The sequence below is a fragment of the Meriones unguiculatus genome, chromosome 3 (genome assembly GCF_030254825.1).
Source record: "Meriones unguiculatus strain TT.TT164.6M chromosome 3, Bangor_MerUng_6.1, whole genome shotgun sequence".
Taxonomy (NCBI): Eukaryota; Metazoa; Chordata; class Mammalia; order Rodentia; family Muridae; genus Meriones; species Meriones unguiculatus.
The window spans coordinates 35061031-35082296 of record NC_083351.1 but is presented as its reverse complement, the minus strand read 5'-3'; the positions used below and the strand labels follow the sequence as shown (position 1 = coordinate 35082296).

General features: G+C 49.5%; 1 protein-coding gene across 4 annotated transcripts in view; it reads left to right on the top strand.

The window, feature by feature from the left end:
- The window catches only part of Pax5 (paired box 5), a 184451-nt gene that overhangs the window by 20899 nt on the left and 142286 nt on the right, over nucleotides 1-21266 (top strand). For all 4 annotated transcript variants that reach the window (XM_060379851.1, XM_021645981.2, XM_060379850.1 and 1 more), the window contains 2 exons: nucleotides 7335-7399; nucleotides 10180-10308. In XM_060379851.1, the coding sequence (XP_060235834.1) occupies nucleotides 7335-7399; nucleotides 10180-10308 (194 nt within the window). The remainder of the gene's footprint in view (nucleotides 1-7334; nucleotides 7400-10179; nucleotides 10309-21266) is intronic.

Below are 21266 nucleotides of genomic sequence, written 5' to 3'. Positions count from 1 at the left end.
CAGAGGCAGGAGCGGAGGCAATACTGGAGAAATTGGTCTGCTCTGTAGGGTGAACTTGGGCAAACATCTGGCGGGGATTTGGGGAGTCCACAGGTTTCCCAGTGTAGGGTTCGCACATGATGACATGGTCCACAGAAAAACCTTGGCTGCCCATGGCGATCACAGACTCTATTGCCTATGTGGATGGGGCCAAGGAGATGGCTTAATGAGGGAGACAGGCCAGGTGTGAGACTGGAGGACTGTAGGGGCTAAGGCAAGTGAGATGGCACAGCCCTGGGAGTGGGCAGCTGAGTGCTGCTGGGAGTGTGGGCCAGAGTCAGTCCACTCCTCGAGAGAACCGAGACACCAGAATCCCTTTGTGAACATGGATATGCGCACATGAAAAACATCTAGACTTTTAAGTGGGAGCAACTCATTTGTAGCATAAGACTCTTTGCTCTGCATGTTTCTGTGAAACAACTTACTTTGGGCTTAAATGTAGCTTTAAGTTGCATTTGTTTATTTCTTCATCACATTTCATCCTTGCAAAGACAGAAGTGGTTAGAGATGTAGCAAAGGCTGTGGAGGGTGGAGTTGAATGAGTGGCTCCGGGACACCAGGCATGGCTGATTTTGTGACTAGGGCTGTGCTTCTGGAGGCTCTGGTGCTGGTGACTGCAGCCGTGGCTAGACTCTGGGGCCTCCTGGGTGTCTTAGTCACTCCTGGGTGGCTGATTGTATCTCTATGTGGCCTTTCTATCTGTGGCCTCCAATAGCCCTCAGTCCTGATGCTGTCCTGTGGCAGGTCTAGAAGCTGAGACCCAGATGGGAAGGGCAGGAGAAAGGTGATTGAGATGAAGATGAGTGTAGAATCAATATTAAGTTAAGGCCTGGTGTCCTTCCACCCATGTCCTATAGGTCTCTGCAAGCCATCTCCTGGGATTAGGAGGCCAGGGGGAGATGACACCATTCTTTTCCTATTTCAGAGCATCATGGCTGGCATGCTTTGCTGTCTGCTAACCTAGGAATTCTTAGCACTTTTCAGGGCTTCTCTCCAGGGCTCCTCTTGGGGAGTCCTCGCTGCACATTCACTGAGAGTGCCCAAATAAGAAGCAATGTCTCCCAATGCACCCCCACCCCAGTCTCACTGGAAAACCTATGCCATCCGCCACAGAACTGCTTTTATTTTTTATAGGAAGGCAGAGCCAGTTGCATTGAGAGTGATGATCTTTCAAATAACCAGCTTGCAAGTGTCAAAAGGGAGTTCATAGCTCTCTTGTAGCCGCTCTCCTACCAAGGCAATTTCTCACTATTCCTCTGTTTCAAACAGCTGGAGAGAAGGTGATGTTTGCATTTATACTTATTCTAGTGGCCACAGGGTTCACGCTACTAACCACCCCCGGAGACAATGCCATCCTGCTGTCTTTAGGAACCAACTCTGGAAACAATGCTAATGTGGAGTAAAGCAGTTGAGGCTGGTGGGAGACTTCCTCAGACTTAAGCCAGCTTGCTCCTGTGGGATGCCGCACTGGAGAGTCTTGAAGGGCAGGCAGGGCCTCAGAGCTGACTGAAATGGTGGGTGTGGCGGGGGTCTTCTCTTCCAGTTCATCTTCTCTTCCAGTTCCGTGGCTCTAAATTAGTGGCCAAGTACTGGGATGAGTGGCATTCTCAGTTTAGGGGGGCCAGCTCTGTTTAGCACTAATTGGCTGGTGTGCGTGAGAGAATGTGGGGGCAGCATTATTGGTTCAGGTTAGGTTTTTACGGAAAAGCTCACAGCTTCCACATACTTGCCATTTACTCAATAAACAACAAAATGAAAAAAAAAATCTGTGCAGGGGGCTGGAGGTAGCCTGCTAAATACTTTACTTACTTATTTTTGTTCTTTTTTTTGTGGAGTTGGGCTCACTCTGCAGTCCAGACAGCTCTCCAACTGCCGGTACACCCACCCTAGTCTCCCGAGGGCTGGGATTTGTAGGCATGCACTAGCAAGCGAGCTTTGCTTCTGCTCTTTAGCCTTGACGTTGGCAGCATGTCTCCTCCGATGCTTCTTGACTCGCTCTTTCTTCTTCGCGTGGGTGGGGGCCTCAGTGTGGCTGTGGGCCCGCTCAGCTTAGTCCCAGATTTTTCGATTCACAGTATAGCTGATGGCTTGCACATCTTTCTTGTCGATGACCCCTTTGACAGTGTGATTGTTTCTCTCCTTTTTAGCCTTTTGAGCATTTCGTGAGTGTGTGTGTGTTGTTTATTTGTTGTTATTGTTATATGTGTGTAGATGGAGAAGCTGGAGCTTGAGGTCGACAATCACCCTCAATCAGTGTTCTGCCTTACTGGTGAGGCAGGGACTCTCGGTGAAACCCAGAGCTTGCTGGTAATCAGTGTAGAGAGCCATCTTGCCATGGACATCCTCTCTCTCTCCTTCTGAGGCTGGAATTAGCAGGGCACCCGAAACTTACATGAGTTTCTGGTACCTGAACTTTGGTCTTCATGTTTGCATGGCAAGCGATTCAGTTGCTAAGCTATCTATCTCCTCGGCCCCTTTCCCCCTTTTTGAGACAGTTTCATGTAGCTCAGGCTGGCCTTGAACTTGCTACATCATCTAAGATCTTGTGTTTCTGACCCTTGGAGTGCTGGGATCACACCCAGCTCAGGTGGCATTGGAGACTGACCACAAGGCCTTGTGGGTGTGTATCCTGGGCAAGCACCATACCAGTCAGCTACACCTGCACCCCACCTCACCTTTCCCAAGGCATCACAATGACCTCTCTCAGTATAAGGAGGAATGATGCTGGAGTGGAATCCTTAAATGCTTATAGTAGAAGATTCCTTAGATTGTGAGACATGGATTTCCAGTCCAAATAGCTTCTGTGTTTCATATAGAGGGGACCACGTCCTTTCAATGTAGCTCAGAGCTGGGAGCTAGGGGTCTGGACTAACCCTGGGCTGTGTGACCCCAGCTAATCCTCATGGCAAGCTGGGCTGTAGTCTGTTCATCAGTATTAAACCAAAACATGTTAATATGTTTCCCTGGGCCATGCTTATGCTCAGCAATAGAGGCTGGGTCTTATTTATTTACTTTAGATATGGTCTTACTATGAACCCCAGGTTGGCTTTGAACTCAGGATCATTCTGCCTCAGCTCACAGTTGTTCTGTATCTAAAGAAAATATGAAGTGTCTGAACGCTTTAAAGTTGGAGCTGACCTTTCATCTTCATGAAGACAGCAATAAGGATAACGACATGTGACATTTATTGGGCATTTGATATGGATCAGCCACGTCAAAATGGTTTAGTAATTCAGCCCTAATAATAATAATTCCATAGGGCAGGAAAAGTTTCCGTTTTCAGGAGAGGAAACTGAGGTAGAGAATTTCCTCCAGGTCATAGAACTGGCAAACTGAAAGCTGGATTTGAACTCTAGTGCTTTGGTTCTGGGGTCTGTGCGCTTCCTTCCTGCGCTGCAGTGGCCGGATAATGGTTCATGGCCTTTCAGAAGGCTTTGCCAGTGATTTACAGGTGTTTGAAAAAAACGTGAAAACATACTTTGTTTTGTGTCTCGACAAATTTAATGAAAAGTTAGGGTTTTGCGTTGGACTTCAGTAGGGAACAGGACACATATCTAGCTTGCCTGTATGCTGACTTCTGTGCTAGTCTTTGTAGACACATACACAAAGATTAGATCAAGGCTGGCAAGATGACTCAGTAGATGAAGTGACTTGATACAGAGTCCGACAGCCGGAGCTTATGCCTTTGATCTACATCGTAGAAGGAGAAAGTCAACTCCTGCAAGTTGTCCTCTGACTCCAGCACTGTGGGGTGGTGTGCACATGTACACACACACACATGCACACACACACACATACACACACATGCACACACACGTACACACATGCACAATGTAATCTTAACAATCTTTTTTAAAACCTAAAAACTAGGTTGGGTAGCAACATAATTTCAAAAGGTCCAAAGGAAGAACCTTACTCTTAGGTTTTTATTCAGTACATTCTGTGTTTGCTTAGTGGGAACTGCTTTGAATATTGTAACAAGAAACAAATGCACACACATACATGTGGAATGTATTTGAGAGGGTTGAGCTAAGACTTCACTCAGGTGGCCAGGACTCTGGTGCTGTATGGTTAGCTTGTAGCCTTGAATGAACAAGTCTATTCCCTAGATCTGCTAATGATGTCAAATGTCCTGGGTGCCAGGCACCAAGCTGTAAGGTCAGGTAGGGCAGAGCCCAGTGACCTCAACAAGAGATACCGGCTCCCACCGTCCTCCCCGTGCAGAAGCTGAGAGCAGGGCAGCCCTGAAACGAACATTCAGAGACGGTAGTTTGGTATGCGAAGAGCCCCTGGTAGCATGTCTTGCAGGACAGGAAAACTGAGTGCACAGCTAAATTCTGATCTGTTGGTGGAACATGGTGTTTTGAGAAAGCAGCAGGAATGTGGGTATAATGTGTGCAATGTGGCGTAGCTCGTTTTGCTGTTTTTCTGAGAAGTGTTGATATGCATTTCAGACTGGCCTCAACCTCTTAATCTCTGGGCCTCAGTTTCTCAAGTGCTGGGATTCCAGGCATGTAGCACCATGCCTGATAGATAGCATGGTCTAGAGGGGAGCTGGGAGATGGCTCTGGAGGCAAAGGGCTTGTCCTGTGAGAACAGGGACCTAATTTTGATTCCTCAGAGTCCATATTTACAAAAGCTAGGGAGAGTTTTGTGAGATGGCTCAGCCAAGTGATGGTGCTTACCACTAGCCTGAGAATTTGATCCTTGGAGCCCATATGGTAAAGAAGGAAGACAGCCTCTAGAAAGTTGTCCTATAACCTACATACATACACACACACACACACACACATACAAAACCACACACACATGCATGCATGTCCATCCACGCACGAACGCACGAACACATCACCTGTGGGGGCACACACTTCTAGCTCCATTATAACAGACACAGACAGATCTCCAGGCCTCTGGCAAGCCTGCCGATGTTATAACATCTGAGGTTGTCTTTTGGCCTCTACACAGACCCACACAGTGTATATGGGCACTTACAGGATTAAACAGACACATGCGTATACACAGGAATGTAAAAAGTACTTTATAACGAGCACAGAGTACTTTAATAATGAAGTAAAACTCTACCAAGTGCCCTGCTAAAAAGTAATAGTTTGAGCCTCGAGCAGAACTTTTCTTGAGAAAGGCAACATTTTATTATATCATGTCTCACCCATTTCCAAAATACCAGGGTGAGAGCTCCCTTGCAGGTCACACAGGGATATTTGGTTGTCTTTGCTCTGTGTTCAGAGCTGTGCTGTGCTGGTGGTCTCCTGGAGGCCCCTGTCGATCCTTCTGGAAGTTTACCATCGAGGCTCCCCAGACTTCTGCAGAGCGTCAGGGTTGCCAGGCTTTGGGGAAAGGGAAGTGGACTCAGCCTTCATCCCTTAAACAAAGACAGCCTTCCTGCAAAAATTGCATTTCTTGTGAAAAGTATTTGACTACTTAAAACAATGAAAGAAGAATCTATGAGAACTCCTAGGTTGTGCAGAGACCACGATGTAACAGTCTTACTCAAGGTCATAGTCAGGCTCATGTTAGAACGCAACAAAGATTCTGGAGAGGCAGCTGTCACAAATGTACTGTCTGTTGGGCCTGCTCCTGAATCTTTGGCAGTAGCTAGGGTGTCTCCATCCTTTGTGCTTCCCGTCTAAGTGTCTTGGGCTCCCTGCTTTGAAGTCAGGTTGATGCATCCTTTGCTAAGGCACTCCCAGAGTCTACTCTCAGGGAACCAGGAATCTTTAGTCTCTCAGAGACCACAGCTAGAGTGATAAGCTTATAGTCGGGAACTATCTACAGCATTTGTCAGACAGGACAGGTGGTTGAGTTTGTCCTGAAGTTTGCCTTTGGACCACCTGTTTTAGCCCTGCCCCACATTTGTTTCTCCTTCTTCTCCTTCTCCTTCTCCTTCTTCTTCTTCTTCTTCCTCTTCCTCTTCCTCTTCTTCTTCTTCTCCTCCTCCTCCTCCTCCTCTTTCTCCTCCTTCTTTTCTCCATCTTTTCTTTCTCTGTCTCCTTCTCCTTCTTTTTAATTTAATTTAATTTTAATTTTAATTTTATGTGCACTAGTGTTTAGCCTGAATGTATGTCTGTGTAAGGGTTTCAGATCTTGGGGTTACAGAAGTTGTGAGCTGCCCTGTGGGTGCTGAAAATTGAACCAGGGTCCTCAGGAAGAACAGTCAGTGCCATCTCTCCAGCCCCACGTTTTTCCTTTTGGTTGTCATCCCTGAGCAATATGATGAAACTTGGAGAGCAGCACTGTGGCTGAGACACATGGGGTATGTCTGGGCTGGCTGCTTATGGAGGCCAAGCCTGGTGCTTTCTCTGGGCAGCACCTCAACCTTTCCCAGCTTCAGTGACACGCATCCTCTCCCATGCTAATTCCCCGATGGGAGCCTTAATCTTAGTTGTGGAGTCTTTAGGGCAAAGGAATGAGCACGAGAGTGCTGCCAGAATAAAGGCAGGCTGCCCCGTTCAGTTCATTGGTCCCACGTGTGAAGGCTAGGCTCTAGGGAGGGGAGGGGGAAGAATCTCTGATAGGGCTGCAGATTTCCCTGAGAGACAGCTAGGCTGACCCGGACCAGCATCGAATCATCTTTTATTCTACAGAAAAGGAGGTGCTCAGCCAGGTGTGGTGGTGCACACCTGCCTCTCTACTAGGAGGGTCAGGAGCCCAAGGATAGCCTTGGGTACATAGGGAGCTTGAGGCTATGAGGCTGGCATGGACTACATGAGATTCTACCTCAGAAAAGTAAACAAACCAAAGCTCACACACACACACGAGTGCACATACACACACATGCACACACACACACACACACACACAGAGAGAGAGAGAGAGAGAGAGAGAGAGAGAGAGAGAGAGAGAGAAGAGAGGCACTGAGGGTTCAGGGACTGTGGGTGCAAGTCACCCAAAGACAGCCAGGGAGAAAACTTCTCAGAATTCCTAATTCCCAGCCCGAGCACATAATTCCCCCTCCCCCCCCCCGCCCGAAAACTCTGCTTCTCTCCTGTGTCTCTGCATATCTCACTAAGGCCTCTTTCTTCTCCCTCCTTTGTTTTAGACAGGGGCCCATGTGTGCTGCGCTAGGCTTGGGTTTGCTATGTAGCCAGGGATAACTCTGAACTTGTGATTTTCTTACTTCTTCCTCCCAAGTGCTGGCACTATGGGTGTGTACCACCACATGCAGTTTCTTTATTGCTGGGCAAGCTCTCTGTCACAAGAGTGACGCCCCAGCCTCAGGGTTGCTTTCCTTCTCAATGATAAATAGTCTTTTGCTTTTTCCCCCCAACTGCCTACAGGATCATCCGGACAAAAGTACAGCAGCCCCCCAACCAGCCGGTCCCAGCTTCCAGTCACAGCATAGGTAAGAACTCTAAAAAATTTTGAAAATCTAATGGGCTCCAAATATTCTAAAGAACTTTTAATCATTCTTATGGACAGATAATTCTGCATAAAACACTTCGCACGCGTCCTAATGCTTCTTCTTTGTCATTCTCCAAGGGCTGAACCTGGCAAATGAATTTTATAAATACTGCTAAAAGGTTTTGAATTTTACTGATTATTATGATAAATAGCTTTCACCATGAGACAGAAAATTGAAATCTAAGCCAAAAAAATTCACTAATGGGGGTCTATAGAATGTCAGATAATTAAAGTAATAAATCAAGAAAGGGATACTTATTCATAACATTTTCTGCATCATTAGTCAGTAAGTAGTTTTGAATGTGTTTTTTTTTTCTTCTATAACCAGCCTTCTACAATTCTTTGTGCACTTGCAGCCTTGAGTGAAGATATAGCAAAACTTCCCAAACTTTTTTTCTCTCTTGCTCTCGCTTCGCTCTCTCGTAGTCTGCGAACTGTTGAGGGCTGCCTGTGGGGTTTCCAAGGTCCACAGGGGAAGTCTAAGGGTAACCATGACTCATTAGGGTGGAGTCCTAGTGGACCACACTCAAGAGTCTAAACTTTTTTCTGCTTCCTCTTCAAAGAGGAGTTGAAAATGGCATTTATAATCAAGGCATATTCTTCAAATCATTTCTCCACTTGGGACAAAGGAATACTTCTGGGTTGCTGGGGGAAAAAATCACTGTACTGCAAGGAAGCAGGTGGCTAATAAGCAAGCATCTGCAAGTTTGGGTGACACAGACCCCGAGAATTCTGCAGAACAACATCTCAGACTGTGCAATATTTATCACTACCAGTTAAATCTGTGTGTGTGTGTGTGTGTGTGTGTGTGTGCGCGCATTTACTTGAGGAGGCCAGAAGAGGGCAGTACATGCCTTGGAGCTGGAGTTATAAGCAATTATGAGCTATGTGATATGAGTGCTGGGAACTGAACTCAGGTCCTCTGGAACAGCAGCAAGTGCCCTTGCCTCTCATGGTGATGAGAAAACTGACAGAGGCCTGGCTTCCAGTTGCAGTTCTGTCATTAGCTCACCCAGTCAATTAGATGAGTCTCTCAGCTCTGAGCAACAGTTTCCTCGCTGTTGTATGGACAGTCACAAAGGTGTTCTCTGAGGTTCCTGGCCCTCTAAGGATGGCTCTTCGACTGAAGGTAAGACGCACCTTCCCTGCTCAGAGACCATTCTTCGTTTAGTACTGCCACCAGAAACCCTTTACCATCCCCTGTTCTGCAGACCCTGGGGTACAAGATCAATGCCAGGCAAAAAAGCCACCATCAAAGTAAAACAAACAAACAAACAAACAAAACCAAAACAGAACAAAAACCCGAACCCAGGAAACAGGTCTGCTTGAGTAGCAGGAGGGTGGAACGGAGGGCCTTATGAGGGTTTTCCGGGTGGGGTGAGAGGGTGTTTGTGGCTGAGATTTCACTTGCGGCTTTAGCTGTTCCAGGGCATGTAGCACGAAGAAAGTAAAGCCATCTTTCAGTAGTGTTAGAGGAGAAATTCCACTGTAACTCACCTCACATGAATACAGCATTGTATAGTTTCCTTTGAGCACTGAGCGTTCATTGGATGACTAGTTTAAAGTCATGTGCGAAGCCAGAACTGGAACCTGGGTCCTCTGTGCCCAGTGTGATTGCAAAATAAAATACCTAAGCAGGTGTTATTGGCTCTGCCAGTGACACAGCCAAGCCTGTCTTCCACGTGGCTGTTGTTTGAAGTGCCAAATGTTTTCTTTACTCCTTTGTTCTTCGCACCTCAATACGGAAGAGGTTGTGGGATTTGCATAAATCTATTTTGAGGAACTTTTTCTGTTGAAGGGAAGGAGAAGTTAGCAATTTCTGCTTTGGTGTCACCTTAGGAAGATGTAAGTGTGAGCAGAGAGCTTCTGCTCCCCCTTGGTCGACAGCCAGGCGCTGCCTCTGCTCTGAGGAACGTGACTTTTCCCAGCCACGTACCTCCAGCTGGTTGCTCATGGAAGGGTGTGTGAGAGTGTTCTGCTGGTCTTCACGAATGGAGGAAAAACCCTCACATCCCACAAGTGGAAACCCAGCCATGTAGCTAGAGCGGACCCTCATGGGTTCCCTGGACTATGAGTCATCATGGAACTTGCTGAAGACCTCTCCCCTCCTGGCTGGTAGGGACCTAGAGACCTGGCCCTGACCACAATAAGTCACCGCCTCTGTTTCCACTTCTGGGAAGGGAAAATTTAGAACTGTGAGGCTAAGTAGGATGTTCCTTAGCGAGGTCACTTTGAACCACTTCACCCTGTGAAACCAACTTTCCTCATGTGGCAAATAGAAATAATCAGCAGTGCCCTGGGCTGCTGCAAGGATCAAGCGAAAAGCACGATGCCAGTGGAGACACGTTGTTGTGCTCCAGTTCACCAGTGCTTTTTATTATACATTTGTGTGTGAGTGCATGTGCGTGTATGTGTGTGTGGTGTTTACCTGAGTCTGACTGCATGCCTGGATGGAATGTAAGCAAAGATGAACATGACTCAAGAAGGCATCTAGGTTTCTTTTCATCCCTGGAGGTAGCAACAGCTAGCGCATTTGTCTCTCGACCCTTAGACTGGCTGGGATCTTAGCAAATTCCCTTCTTATTCTGTGCTTGTATCCCTTTCTGCATGGACAGGGTGGGTGTCCGGGAGCCGGCCCTCTCCCTTCTGGGGCAGTTGTACCCAGCCCTCTGTATCTATCACATACCTTTGTGACAGGCCGGTACCCCTCTCCCTCTACAGTGTCTACAGGCTCCGTGACACAGGGGTCATCAGTGAGCACCGACTCTGCAGGCTCCTCGTACTCCATCAGTGGCATCCTGGGCATCACGTCCCCCAGTGCCGACACCAACAAGCGCAAGAGGGATGAAGGTAAGAGACGGCTGCGCATCCCCATCAGGGACAGACCAAATAGGGTCTGTGAGGGGCACTCATGCAGAGCAGAAACAAAAGTGCCAGCTCAGCATCCTCACCTGCAGAGGACCAGAGTTCCCAGGACCCCGTCCTTTCCTGTGAGACAAACAAGATGGACAGGCACCTGTCTGGGACTCTCTTGCTGGCCCCCTCCCATCTTCACTCCTTGTGGCCTGTGCCTCACAGCTGCTAAGAGAATCCTGAGGACCAGTGTGATGCCCAGGGATGCTGTGTGTAGACTGAGCTCAGCACCAGTGTCTCCTTTGTGTGTTTTGGAGGCAGGAGAGGGGTTGGGTAAGGCAGCCGTTGATTTAATCTGCAGTGAGGGGCACATGTTGGGAAGAAAGGGCAGGGCTGGAAATACTCCTCTGTGGAGACAGCGTAGCAGTGATGATGGAGGATGGAGGGAAATAAATAACCATCTCGTTTTTGACCTTGGACCTGAGAGGAAGGAGCCCTGGGGCTGCCCAGGGATGACAAAGATGACAGCTTTCCCCCACACTACCTGAACTATTGGAGCCAGCCCGCTCTGTGTAGGACACATGCTTCAGGAACCCGGTCTCCCTTCACTGGATGGGCCACTGGCACTGGTTGACATTAGCCAGCATGAGAGGAGAGATGACCCCGTGGGAGTCTGTAAAACCTTAGGCTGAAAATGTGCGTGCACTTGTGTGTGTGTGTGTGTGTGTGTGTGTGTGTGTGTAAGCTGTGGTCTAAGGCTGAAGAGCAGAGAGATAGAAATTTTGCTTTAGTTATCTATTTGTTGGCACAGTTCTTTCTCAGCATCATGTCAGGGGTTTATGCTCTCATGAACACATGCCTAACTACTTAAGGTCTGTGGCTAGAATATTTAGTCAGCCCAGTGGTGGATTGGCCTGAGGTCTGTGTGCCCTAGGCACTGAAGATGGGCCTGTGGCCTCAGTGTGTAGTGGTAGGCCAAGTTGGCATGATTCATGGTTCTTACAGCGCGCCTCGTCTCCTTCCCCTGCTCCCGTACTTTGGAACAGATGTCAGAAGTCTTTAACTCAGTGGGTTGCTGTGCCTTCTTGCTGCGGCAGGCAGTGGGCCTGCCATCTCTGTTGGTTTATGAAGCTGATGGTGTCATCTTTTCTCTCCGTGTCACCTGGACTCTAGGCAGATGTGCTAAGCTGGTGCCTATGTCTGATCACAGTGGAGTGGGGGGGGGGGGCGTGTAGGATGCTCCCTTCCAATTAAAAAAACTCAGGCAGAGAATTTTGGAGAAAGAAAAAAAAATCTAGCTTAATGTTTATTACCAGACAGATTCTGATGGGGGAGGGTATGGTGCTAGGGGGTTCTGCTGGTTCACTGTGTCGGATCAGAAGAAGCTGTCTGGCCTCTCAGACAGGCGCACAGTAGGTCAGAAGGTGGCTGGTGAGCCCGAGGGTTCTGTTGACGAGCTTATTCGCTCAGTACGGCGGCCTCTCAGTATTTAACGCGACGGGTAGAGGTGCACGGGTGCCTCTACAGTGTGCAGGTCAAAGTCAGAGGACAGCTTCCAGGAGTCGGGGTGTGGTGGCACATGCCTGGAAGCCTAGTGTTTGGGAGGCCGAGACAGGGATATCACGAGCCCAGAGCCAGCCTGGGCTACATGGTGAGGGTCCGTCTCAAAGACGACAAAACAAGACAAACAAGGACATTCAGAAGGGGATGTAGGATGCTCTGCAGTCCTCCCAGCACTGAAACTTTTGGTAGAGTTTTGAACCCTAGGAAGACTTGGAGTGAAATTTCAGTCGTGGTATGGAGGCTAAGATAGAAAGGCTTGAAGAATGGGGGGCCTGTACACCTGAGTGAGCCCCTCACAGCTACCCTACTTCAACAACAACAACAAAAAAGAAGGTCAAACAGAGAAGTGGCTCCTCTTAGAAAAATGCCTGGGGCCACTGCACAGGACTCCTCACCCTTTCTTTCCATCCTTCTGTATCCCATGAAGCCCTGCACTGGCCCAAAAGAAAGGTGAAGGGGCTGAGCGGGCACCCTCACTTTATCATGGAAGGTAACCACCGTTCCAGCATACTCTGTCACATTGACACCCATTGTGCGTGTAGACAGGGAAGTAAAGGAACTGAAGAACCCTGAGGCCTCCTGCCCTGGTATTATCAGGACAATTGTCACCAGCATGATCCTTCAGAGAGGAGCTGTGGGGTGAAGCAGCCTGTGGCTGACCTTTGGTGGGTACGTGAAACAGTGCAGGCAACAGAGCACAGCTAGTAGGTTGGATGCTGAAGTGAGGGCTCGGAGCTTTGAGCCGCCCTGTGGAGATGGAAGGGTGCTGCTCTCTAGGATGGAAAGCAGGAAGGACCTCTGCAGGAAAGCAGTGTTCAAGGGTCAGGGGGAAGATCTTGCTCCACATCTTCATGTACCTGAGGCTTCCCCGTGGGGTTCCTCTCTCAGCTCCTGGTACACTGTCATCTCCAGCTCAGACTTGGGTTTTGCCCTATAGGCATTTCCTGCTCAGACCTCAGGGTTGGGGAGGCAGTTGTGGCATACAACCTCATGCGGCAGGCTAGTGCCGAGACTAACAGCTCCAAGTCCCTCTAAAGGACAGAGTGTGAGATGACCTCTCCTTGGGGGTGGGGTGAGCAAGGCAGGGAGGGGCCTAGGAAGGCCCTTCTTGGGAGATGCATCAGAAGGCTAAAGAAAGACAACATGCCGGTCAAAGGTCACAGAGAGTGTGCCCAGTGAGCACACGCAGAGAGGACCGCAGCCCCAGGATTCAGACAGGGAGAGAGGCTGAAAACACGTCGGAGTGGCTCAATACTATTTTCCCTGACGTTTTAGTTTGAAAACAGAATGGCTTTAGAGACTCAGGAGACACTGTGCTGAATATTTGGGGGCGCTGATGTGAGCATGGAGATAACTGGCTCGCCAGCTATGCTCAGAAACGGGACAGAAACCACAGCTGTCCTTAACCACACTCTAGAGACCAAGCCGTAACAGGAAGGATGAGCATGGCTGTGTTCTCCTCTGCTCCTAGCTGAGTTCAAGGCCAGGCTGGCTGCACAGCAGGACAGTCTCTAAAATCAAAGCTGGGGGTGGGAACACACGGGAAAGTCAGGAGTTTAAGGTCAGCCTCAGTAAGTTGAGGCCAGCTTGGGCTATGGGAGCCTAGTCTCAAAAGATAAACAGAAACAAAATTTAAAAAAAATTAGTTAACCAATACCCCCTTCCCCCAACAACAAATATGAGCAAAAAGAAAAAGGAAAGAAATGGATTTAGGGGTTGAGGAGATAGCTCTGTTAGCAGAGTACTTGGCACGCAAACACAAGAATGTGGGTTCAGACCCCCGCACCCTAAAGAGCGTCAAGCAGCGGTGTGAGCCCATAATTCTGCCCTGGGGAGGCAGAGCCCGAGGCTCACCAGTTAGCCAGCCTAGCCCAGCCGCTAAGGCGTAGGCTCAGCAAGAGCCCTCGCTCAAAAACTTAACACGGAGAACAATAGAGAAGACACTCTGGCCTTCGTGCGCCTGTGCACCCACCCACACTTGGGCAGACGCATGCGCACACGTGCAGGACACACACGCATGCGCACACACGCACATACGCAGAAACAAGTGGAATTAATCTTAATAACATACTTTCCTGATCTAAACATTATCACTTCAACATATACTCAAGTCTTAAGATAGGACGTGATGCGCTTTTTTTTTTTCACTCAGTTGTTGAAATACGGTGTGCGAACTGAGCCCATCTCAGTTTGGATGCCAAATATCTGAAACCTCCAATCAAATGTCAGACTTCTCTAAACAGTGGAGTTTTGTTAATATGAAGGTTGTTTTGTGAGGCTTCATTTAAAAAAAATTGCTGTTTGTTTTAAATTTATTAATTATTTCTAGTGTTTTTGTGGTGGGTATTAGGGCAGGCGTGTGTCACAGAGCACACGGGGTTTAAAGGACAGCTTTGTGGAGTTGGTTCCTCCTTCTACCTTTCTGAGATCTCATGGTTGAACTGCATCACCCTCTGAGTTGCCTCGCCAGCCTGGGTGCTGTCTTTAAATTTTAAGTAAATTGAGATGAAGTGAAATTTGAACTATGAAGGCATCTGTGGCAGGTAGAACATGCCTAAGACCGCAGCGCCTGGGTTAATGAGGCAGGAGGATCAATTGCTGTGAGCCTGAGGGCAGCCTGGGTTGTATAGGGAGCTCAAGGCTAGCCTAAGATACATAGTAAAACTGTTTCAAAACAAGAAGAAAAACGTTAGTTCTCAGTTGTTCTAGCCACATCATTATGCTTACCCGTCATAGTAGGCTAACGGCTACTGTACGGAGCCACGCCAAGCACATAATAGGTGCTCAGTAAATGCTTACTGTTAGAATGGATCATTCATGTGCCTTTAGAGGGGGCCTAATTAATGAGGAGGGTGAACGGAGTCTCTGGCCTCTTCAGCCATGGGACTTCTGTTTAGCAGGTTGGGGCCTCCACAGAAAGCCCTAATTGAGTAAAGAGTCCCGGAGCTACAGCTAACAACTTAGTCCAAAGCTCAGATGAACTGTTCTGTGCCTGAGGCAGTATCAGGTCTCTGTGGCCGCTGAAGGCAGAGCAGGGGTTAAAGGGGGCTATTCGGAGCAGACAGCAGGAAGCCACTGTGCACTTTCCACACACAAGCTAGAATGGGCCAAGGACTGGGGTGTCATCTTGGAATGTAGTGAGCTCCCCATCACTAGAGACGTGAGCAGGAGTGGACAAAGGAAGGGCAGGAGAATCAGAGAAGGCGTCTGTTTCCGCCTCTGTGACTTTTGGGGCTGTCACAGCTGAGGCAGCTGCTGCATATGTGACATGCAGAGTTTGGAACAGTATTCCCATTTATTTCCCCCTTTGCTGCCTCGTCTGGCTCTGCATCTGCTTTTCATGTGATGGAACTGGGTAAGGACCCTCACCCTTGCTCACAGTCTTGGAGAGGTTGGAGTGGGACCTTGTGGAGAGGCAGCCTGGTCTCCTGTCTCACCTGTGATCTTTCGTGGAAGTGGCAGTGGTCCTGGTACCCTGCTGGGCCTAAGATTCAGTGCCTGAGGTGGGGCCTCCGTCTCCGGAAGGCCCAAGGGAGCTGCTGGAAGGCTGGACTTGGGAGGACCAGGCAGGGCTGTGAATAACAGCCATGGCCAAAGGGCAGCCCTTCTACTGCTTCCTGGAATTTTGATCTCTAGGGAGGCCTTGTTTGCCTTCTTCCGATGGTCAGGCACCCCCATTCAGATCCCCTCGACCTTCCCTCCCTACCTTTTTTGAAAGGCCTGGAATATAGGAGGTCAGTGGAGTGAGAATCCTTTCACTAGCTCAGAAAGCCAAACCTCCGGCATGTGTGTCAATGCAGGCCAGGGTTTGCAGCAAACAGGCTGCTGCCTTTTTAGGGAAGGCACGGGAAGGACAACCAGGGCCTTGAGGTGCTCGTTCAGTGTGACCCTATAGTGAGGTCAGGGTGTTGCTAGGGTGTCTTTGCATGTCCAGTGGTGCCTTTTGTTTGGGAGTGCCTCCCAGGTTGGCTTCCTTCCGTTCTGTTTCTGTCTGTTTTCGATTAGCTGCCCACCCCCACACTCTCTTTTCTTTCTGTTTACTTTTTACTCTCTCTCACCAAACCCTGGCTTCTGTCAATTGGTCTGACGTCCCAGTTCAGTCCTGCCTAGCCAATTCCTGTGGGACTGCTGTGAAGGGATGGGTAGGGCTGGGTCTGCACTCACTCTAGCTGTAGGTTGGTGGGCTCTGGCCTCTCTCTTTCCCTGGCGTGTTTCCTGCGCTCTGGGCAGAGGATGGAACAGAGTGGAGGAGCTAACTGTCACGGTTCCCAGAATGGGAACTGGCGAAGCCGGAGCTGTTTTCTCAGGAGTTAGCGACAGCCCTAACATTGCACAGGCCTGTGATCTCTGGGGAGCCCTGCTTGGCAGAGATGCTGAGGCTGCTGGGGGGGGCATCCTAGGGAGGGGGTGGGATGGTCTGAGGACTTCCTGTAGTGAGATCCTCAGCAACCTGATCTCTGAAGCCGAATTTTGTCATTTGGAAGGGACAGGTGGCAAGAGCCTGTGGATGATCAGGAGGCTGAGAGGACGTGGCTCCCCGAGGGGCTTAGGAACACACTTAATACATGGCCACTTGGGACTTGAGGCCAAGAGGCCAGTCTCAGGTGGAGGATGGAGGCTCCAGCCACAGTTCAAGCTGTTCGGCAGCTGAATCTCACAGGTCTGCCTGCCACTGATTTCCTGTTTGTAACAGTCAGGGGTTGGGGTGGGGGTGGGTGGTACTGAAAGAATGGAAGGAGGAATGGAGGACAGGCCGAGGAGCCCATGACCATCTAAGCTGAACAACAGTGCCCCCAGGTGTTGTTTGCAAAAGCAGGGGTTGTCCTTTCCCTCAGGACCCCGAGTTTCCCCGATCGGCATCAGCTTTCCGTGGAAGGAGGTGCAGGGTGCACACCAGGTGCAGGGTGGCCGGGGTAGAGGACAAGAGCGGAGTGCCTGGGTCTGGAGGGCTGGGTGTTTCAGGGGTTAGCCAGCTTATGTCGTGGAGGGCAGCTAGGAGGTTGTGGTACGCCTTCTCCCACCCCCCACCAGGTCATCAAGCAGGCGAGAAAATGAGGCTGGGATGGAAGAGGCATCCAAGTGGGTCAGAAGGTAAACCCTAGAAAACCTGGATCCTCAGAAAACCCTTGGTGTCCTTTATGGTCCTCACTGTTAAGAGCCTTTGTGACCTTACCCATGAGGGACACTCTACCATGACCTCTGACCTTCCAGCGGTGGCTTCTTCCCTATTTCCCCCTCTCACTCCAGGCCACCGGTGTTCTCTGCCCGGTGAATCTGGCTGGGGCTGCCCAAGAAGTTGCTTAGCCCACCTGTCTGGGTTTTCCACAGCCAGCTCACTTCCCCGCCCCCGTATATAGTGGCTTGGTGCTGGCCATCTGACCGCCACAACTTGCTAAGCCCACAGATGCTTCCAGGGTCAGTGCGGAGCCCTGGAAAGTAACACACTTTGCCTGTAGGTAGGCATCCATTCTCACGGTAGCTTTTAGGGGGCAGGTAGGTGCTTACTGCCATTTTGTTGGGGCCCCTGTGGGGCTTTCCTGACCCTGGGGGAGTACCCTGTACCCTCTTGTAGATGACCTCTTCCCTGAATTCTCTTGTTGACCACGACCAAGGTCCTCACTTGCTGTGAGGTGACAGAGCTAGGTGGCACTGGGCTGACTGCAGGTCATGATTTCAGCTGAGGGTGAAGTCAGATCTGGGACTCTGAATGGTAACCACCCTTTAGGTTTCTGGGTGTCTGCTGTCAGCCTGCTGTAGCCCTTCAATTGTGCTAGTTTCTAAGCCCCAAGAACCTAATGCTTCTAGAATCCGAGCCCAGGCCCTAGAGAAAGAAGCTCGGTCTGGCCAAAGGCTATGGGTGGCAGGTCCCAGGAGTGGCGAAGGATGTGTATGCTTGTTTGCAAGCCTGTGTGTGCATCCTGTGTTCATCCAGCACAGGCCAGGAGCCGGTGGGTTGGGAACTCTTGGGTTGGGGCCAAGAAGCTGTGCTGAAGATGCCCAGACCAGTGGGGCTGAGGTCATTTGTGTTATACTGCTCAGGGCATGAAGCTCTGGCAGAGCCCCAGGGATGCTAAGGACCAAATGTCTAGTTCCCAGTCTGATTGGGCTGTTCTCCCTTGTCCAACTGTTGAAACCATGAGCGCTTCAACTGAGACCCAGGCAACCAACTTGAAGGGGCTTCTGGGTGAAGAGTCCAGGTGGTCTTTGGTGGGGCTTCATGGGCCTTTCCCTCAGGCTTGGGGCCTGTCCCATGGGAGGGGGCCCAGGTTTCAGTTCCTCCCAGCTCTGGTCCCTCAGTTTCACTTTTATTCAGTGAGGGAGAGCCTGCGTGGGAGCCAGAGACACTGAACCCCTCCCCACCCCCCTCTGTTTACAAGCCTGCTTAGCCCAAGCCTCCCACATTCCCCCCAGACTTCAGCTTTCACTCACTGCATTTGTGTTCAGGGACGCCTAGGGATATGATAAGAAGCTCTCAGATTTTGCATGTTGGAACCCCTTTAAACTTAAAAAATTATTGAGGCCTGATTAACTTACTGGGCTAATGAAAGTGAATAGCATTAAATTATTAATTTATTAAAATAATGACAATAATCAAATAACATCTATTATTTTGAAATAAGTGCTGTTCTTCACCAATGGAAAATTCAGTAGGCCGGTGGTACTGTTTACGCCCGTGCAAGTTTCTTCAGTGTCTGGCTGGACAGACAACAGCTAGAGTCACAGGGATGCCTCTGTACTCACTGTCATGATGGCTCTGGAAAACTCCACTGTGAGCTTGAGTGAAGGCAAACGACACTGCGACGTTATGGTGAAAATAGCTCCAACCTCACAGACCCCCTAAAGGTCTTGGGAACCCCCTGGGTCTCTGGGCTACACCTAGGGGTTTTCTCCACAGGACACCTCCAGCTCTGACTGAGCCTGCTCGTCTCTTGTACAGACAGAGGGAACAGAGATGTGGTTTTAGTTAGTTAGCGTCTCTCATTCTTAACTGGGAATGAGTGGCAAGACACATGGTGACCCTCTCACACACTGGATGTGCAGTTTCTGACTCTTCTCTCAGGCTTTTGCTTCCACAGAGAGGCATGGCCCCCGAGCTCTTCCTATATCCGGCAGAATGTCTGTGGGGTTGGAGGTCTGTTCAGCTTGCTTCCTTCTGTGCTCCCTCAGAGCTGGGGACACACCTACCTTCTCACTAGCTTGCAGGCTCCACCCTGGGCACACTTTTGGTGGGAGAAAATCCAGTCATGATATTGATTGGGAATGAAATATAATAAAATAAGAAAGTGCCTTTAGTATTTATCTTGACACCCTGTACTATATTAAAAGCAGATCTGAAAGGAGATTTTTGGTCTGATTACAAAGGGGCTTCTGCACATTTCTAGAACATTAGGGGAGAGTGACTTACATGTACATGTGTGCACAATGAGTGCTTAAATTTGTGTAATTTCACTTTGACACTCTAATCTTCACTTTCACTGGCATACGTATCATTTGCTGGAGAGAAAGGGCATGTCCTGAGGCAAGCTGAGGTGCTCCAGGGAAAGAAGATGCACTGAAGGAAGTTATAAAAGAGATTGTGATGTGAGAGATTGCTTATAGTGAGATCACGGAGAGCTGTGGGCAAACAGAGAGGTGTGGCCCCCTGGGAAAGGATTAAAAGTGAGGAGGGGTTAGAATTTCCCAGCACCAACCACCAGGTGGCACCATTGACCCAGGACAGCTTAGTTGCTGTCTAGGGTACCAGGGCGGTGGGTACTGGCCATTTGTGAATTGATACACTTGTTCCTGGGCCAGTGTGGCATGCCTGGGTAGGCTTACCATGGATATGAGTCTCATTTCTCTGCTGAAGAAGCTGACCACTACTATTGGGATTAATCCCATCACTTTTTAAAGCCCATGGCCCAGATGTCTTGACACAAACCCTTCTAGGAATCCCTGGGTCTACCCTCAGCCTTTAGTTGGTGTGTGATCTTGGACAAGTCATTGCTTTCTGAGTCTTCCTTCTCTCAGGCTGAAACCAACAATGGGGTTTTAAGGTCCCATATTTGGTGGTGTGTCAGGGGTGACGCTGGTGTTGACACTGGTTCTTTCTGTTAGCTGTCTGACTGTGGGCATGTCACTTCCCACAGGAAACATATTTCAGCAAATATTTTCCTGGTTTTAAATAAATTATCTGATTGAAAAATGCTTTGGAGTGTGTGTGTTGGACACACGTCCCTGGGGAACATTTGCTAGGGATCTCGCTGTCCTTTCTCCTTAGGTTTGCATCTCTGCTTGTGAACACAGAAAAACACTTCTGGCAGATATCTGCTTAAAGACATCTGTCTTAAATATTTCTTCAACCTCCTTGTTTCTCTCCATCTCCACTGCTGGTGCACTGGTCCAAACATTCTCTTCATTCCTTCCGGATTATTGCTACGGCTCCTCCCTGGTCTCTACCTCCTGATTTCTCCAAAGGGTCATGTGGCAAGCCTAGTGTGTCCTCTGCAGTATACCATTCTGATACATGGCTCACAGAAGAGGTTTAACAGTTCACATCCACACGGTGCCCGCAGAAGCCCTTGGGACTTCTTAACAAATCTGGCTCCCTCATGAGCCGCTGAGCGGCTTCACTGTCCTGTCATGCTCAGTTCTGACAAACCGAAGCTCCTTCATCACTTCCTCAGAACCACCTGGCCTTTCCTGCTGACATCAGGCAGGTGGGTGAGAGTCAGACAACCTGGGGTCTACTGCTCACTCCACCTATCACTGCTCCTGTACTCTGGGAGTCACATGTGAGCCTCAGTTTCCCCATATATGAACAGAGGTACCAGGTGTGCCTGCAGCAGAGCCACAGGGATGGACTGAAACATGTGAGGTGCTGAGGAAACTCCTGAGGCCTTTCATTATGATGACGTGTCCTTTCCCTGCCCTAACCTAGCCCAGAGGACATTCCACGACTTCAGGGTCCAGCTTGATTGTTGATTCCACAAAGAGGGATCCTACCTGTTCCTTCTGGCCCTGTTAATAAAAATGAACATCCGTCACTTGTCTGTCCTTCTCAGTTCCCAAAGACTGTCAGCTCCACGGGGGCAGAAGGCAAATCTGCAGCAGTCACCATGACCCCAGTGCCCAGCTCAGGGCCTGGGTGTGTGGTAGCAAATGTCTTGTGTGTCTGAGAAGGCATGGGTTTGGTTGGTTAGCGAGGGCAGGCTGTGGAGTGGAGCCTCACCCATTAGACTCCCAGCTCCTGCCCAACCTACAGCCTCAAGCAGGGCTACCAAGCCCCATGGAAAGGAGCTGGCAAGACCCATTTTACAGGGGACAGAGCACCCTCTGTCCTAAGGCACACGTGAGCACATGTGTGTGCCTAAGGTTCTCCTCTTGCCTGATGCCTGGGCAAATGCTCCTGG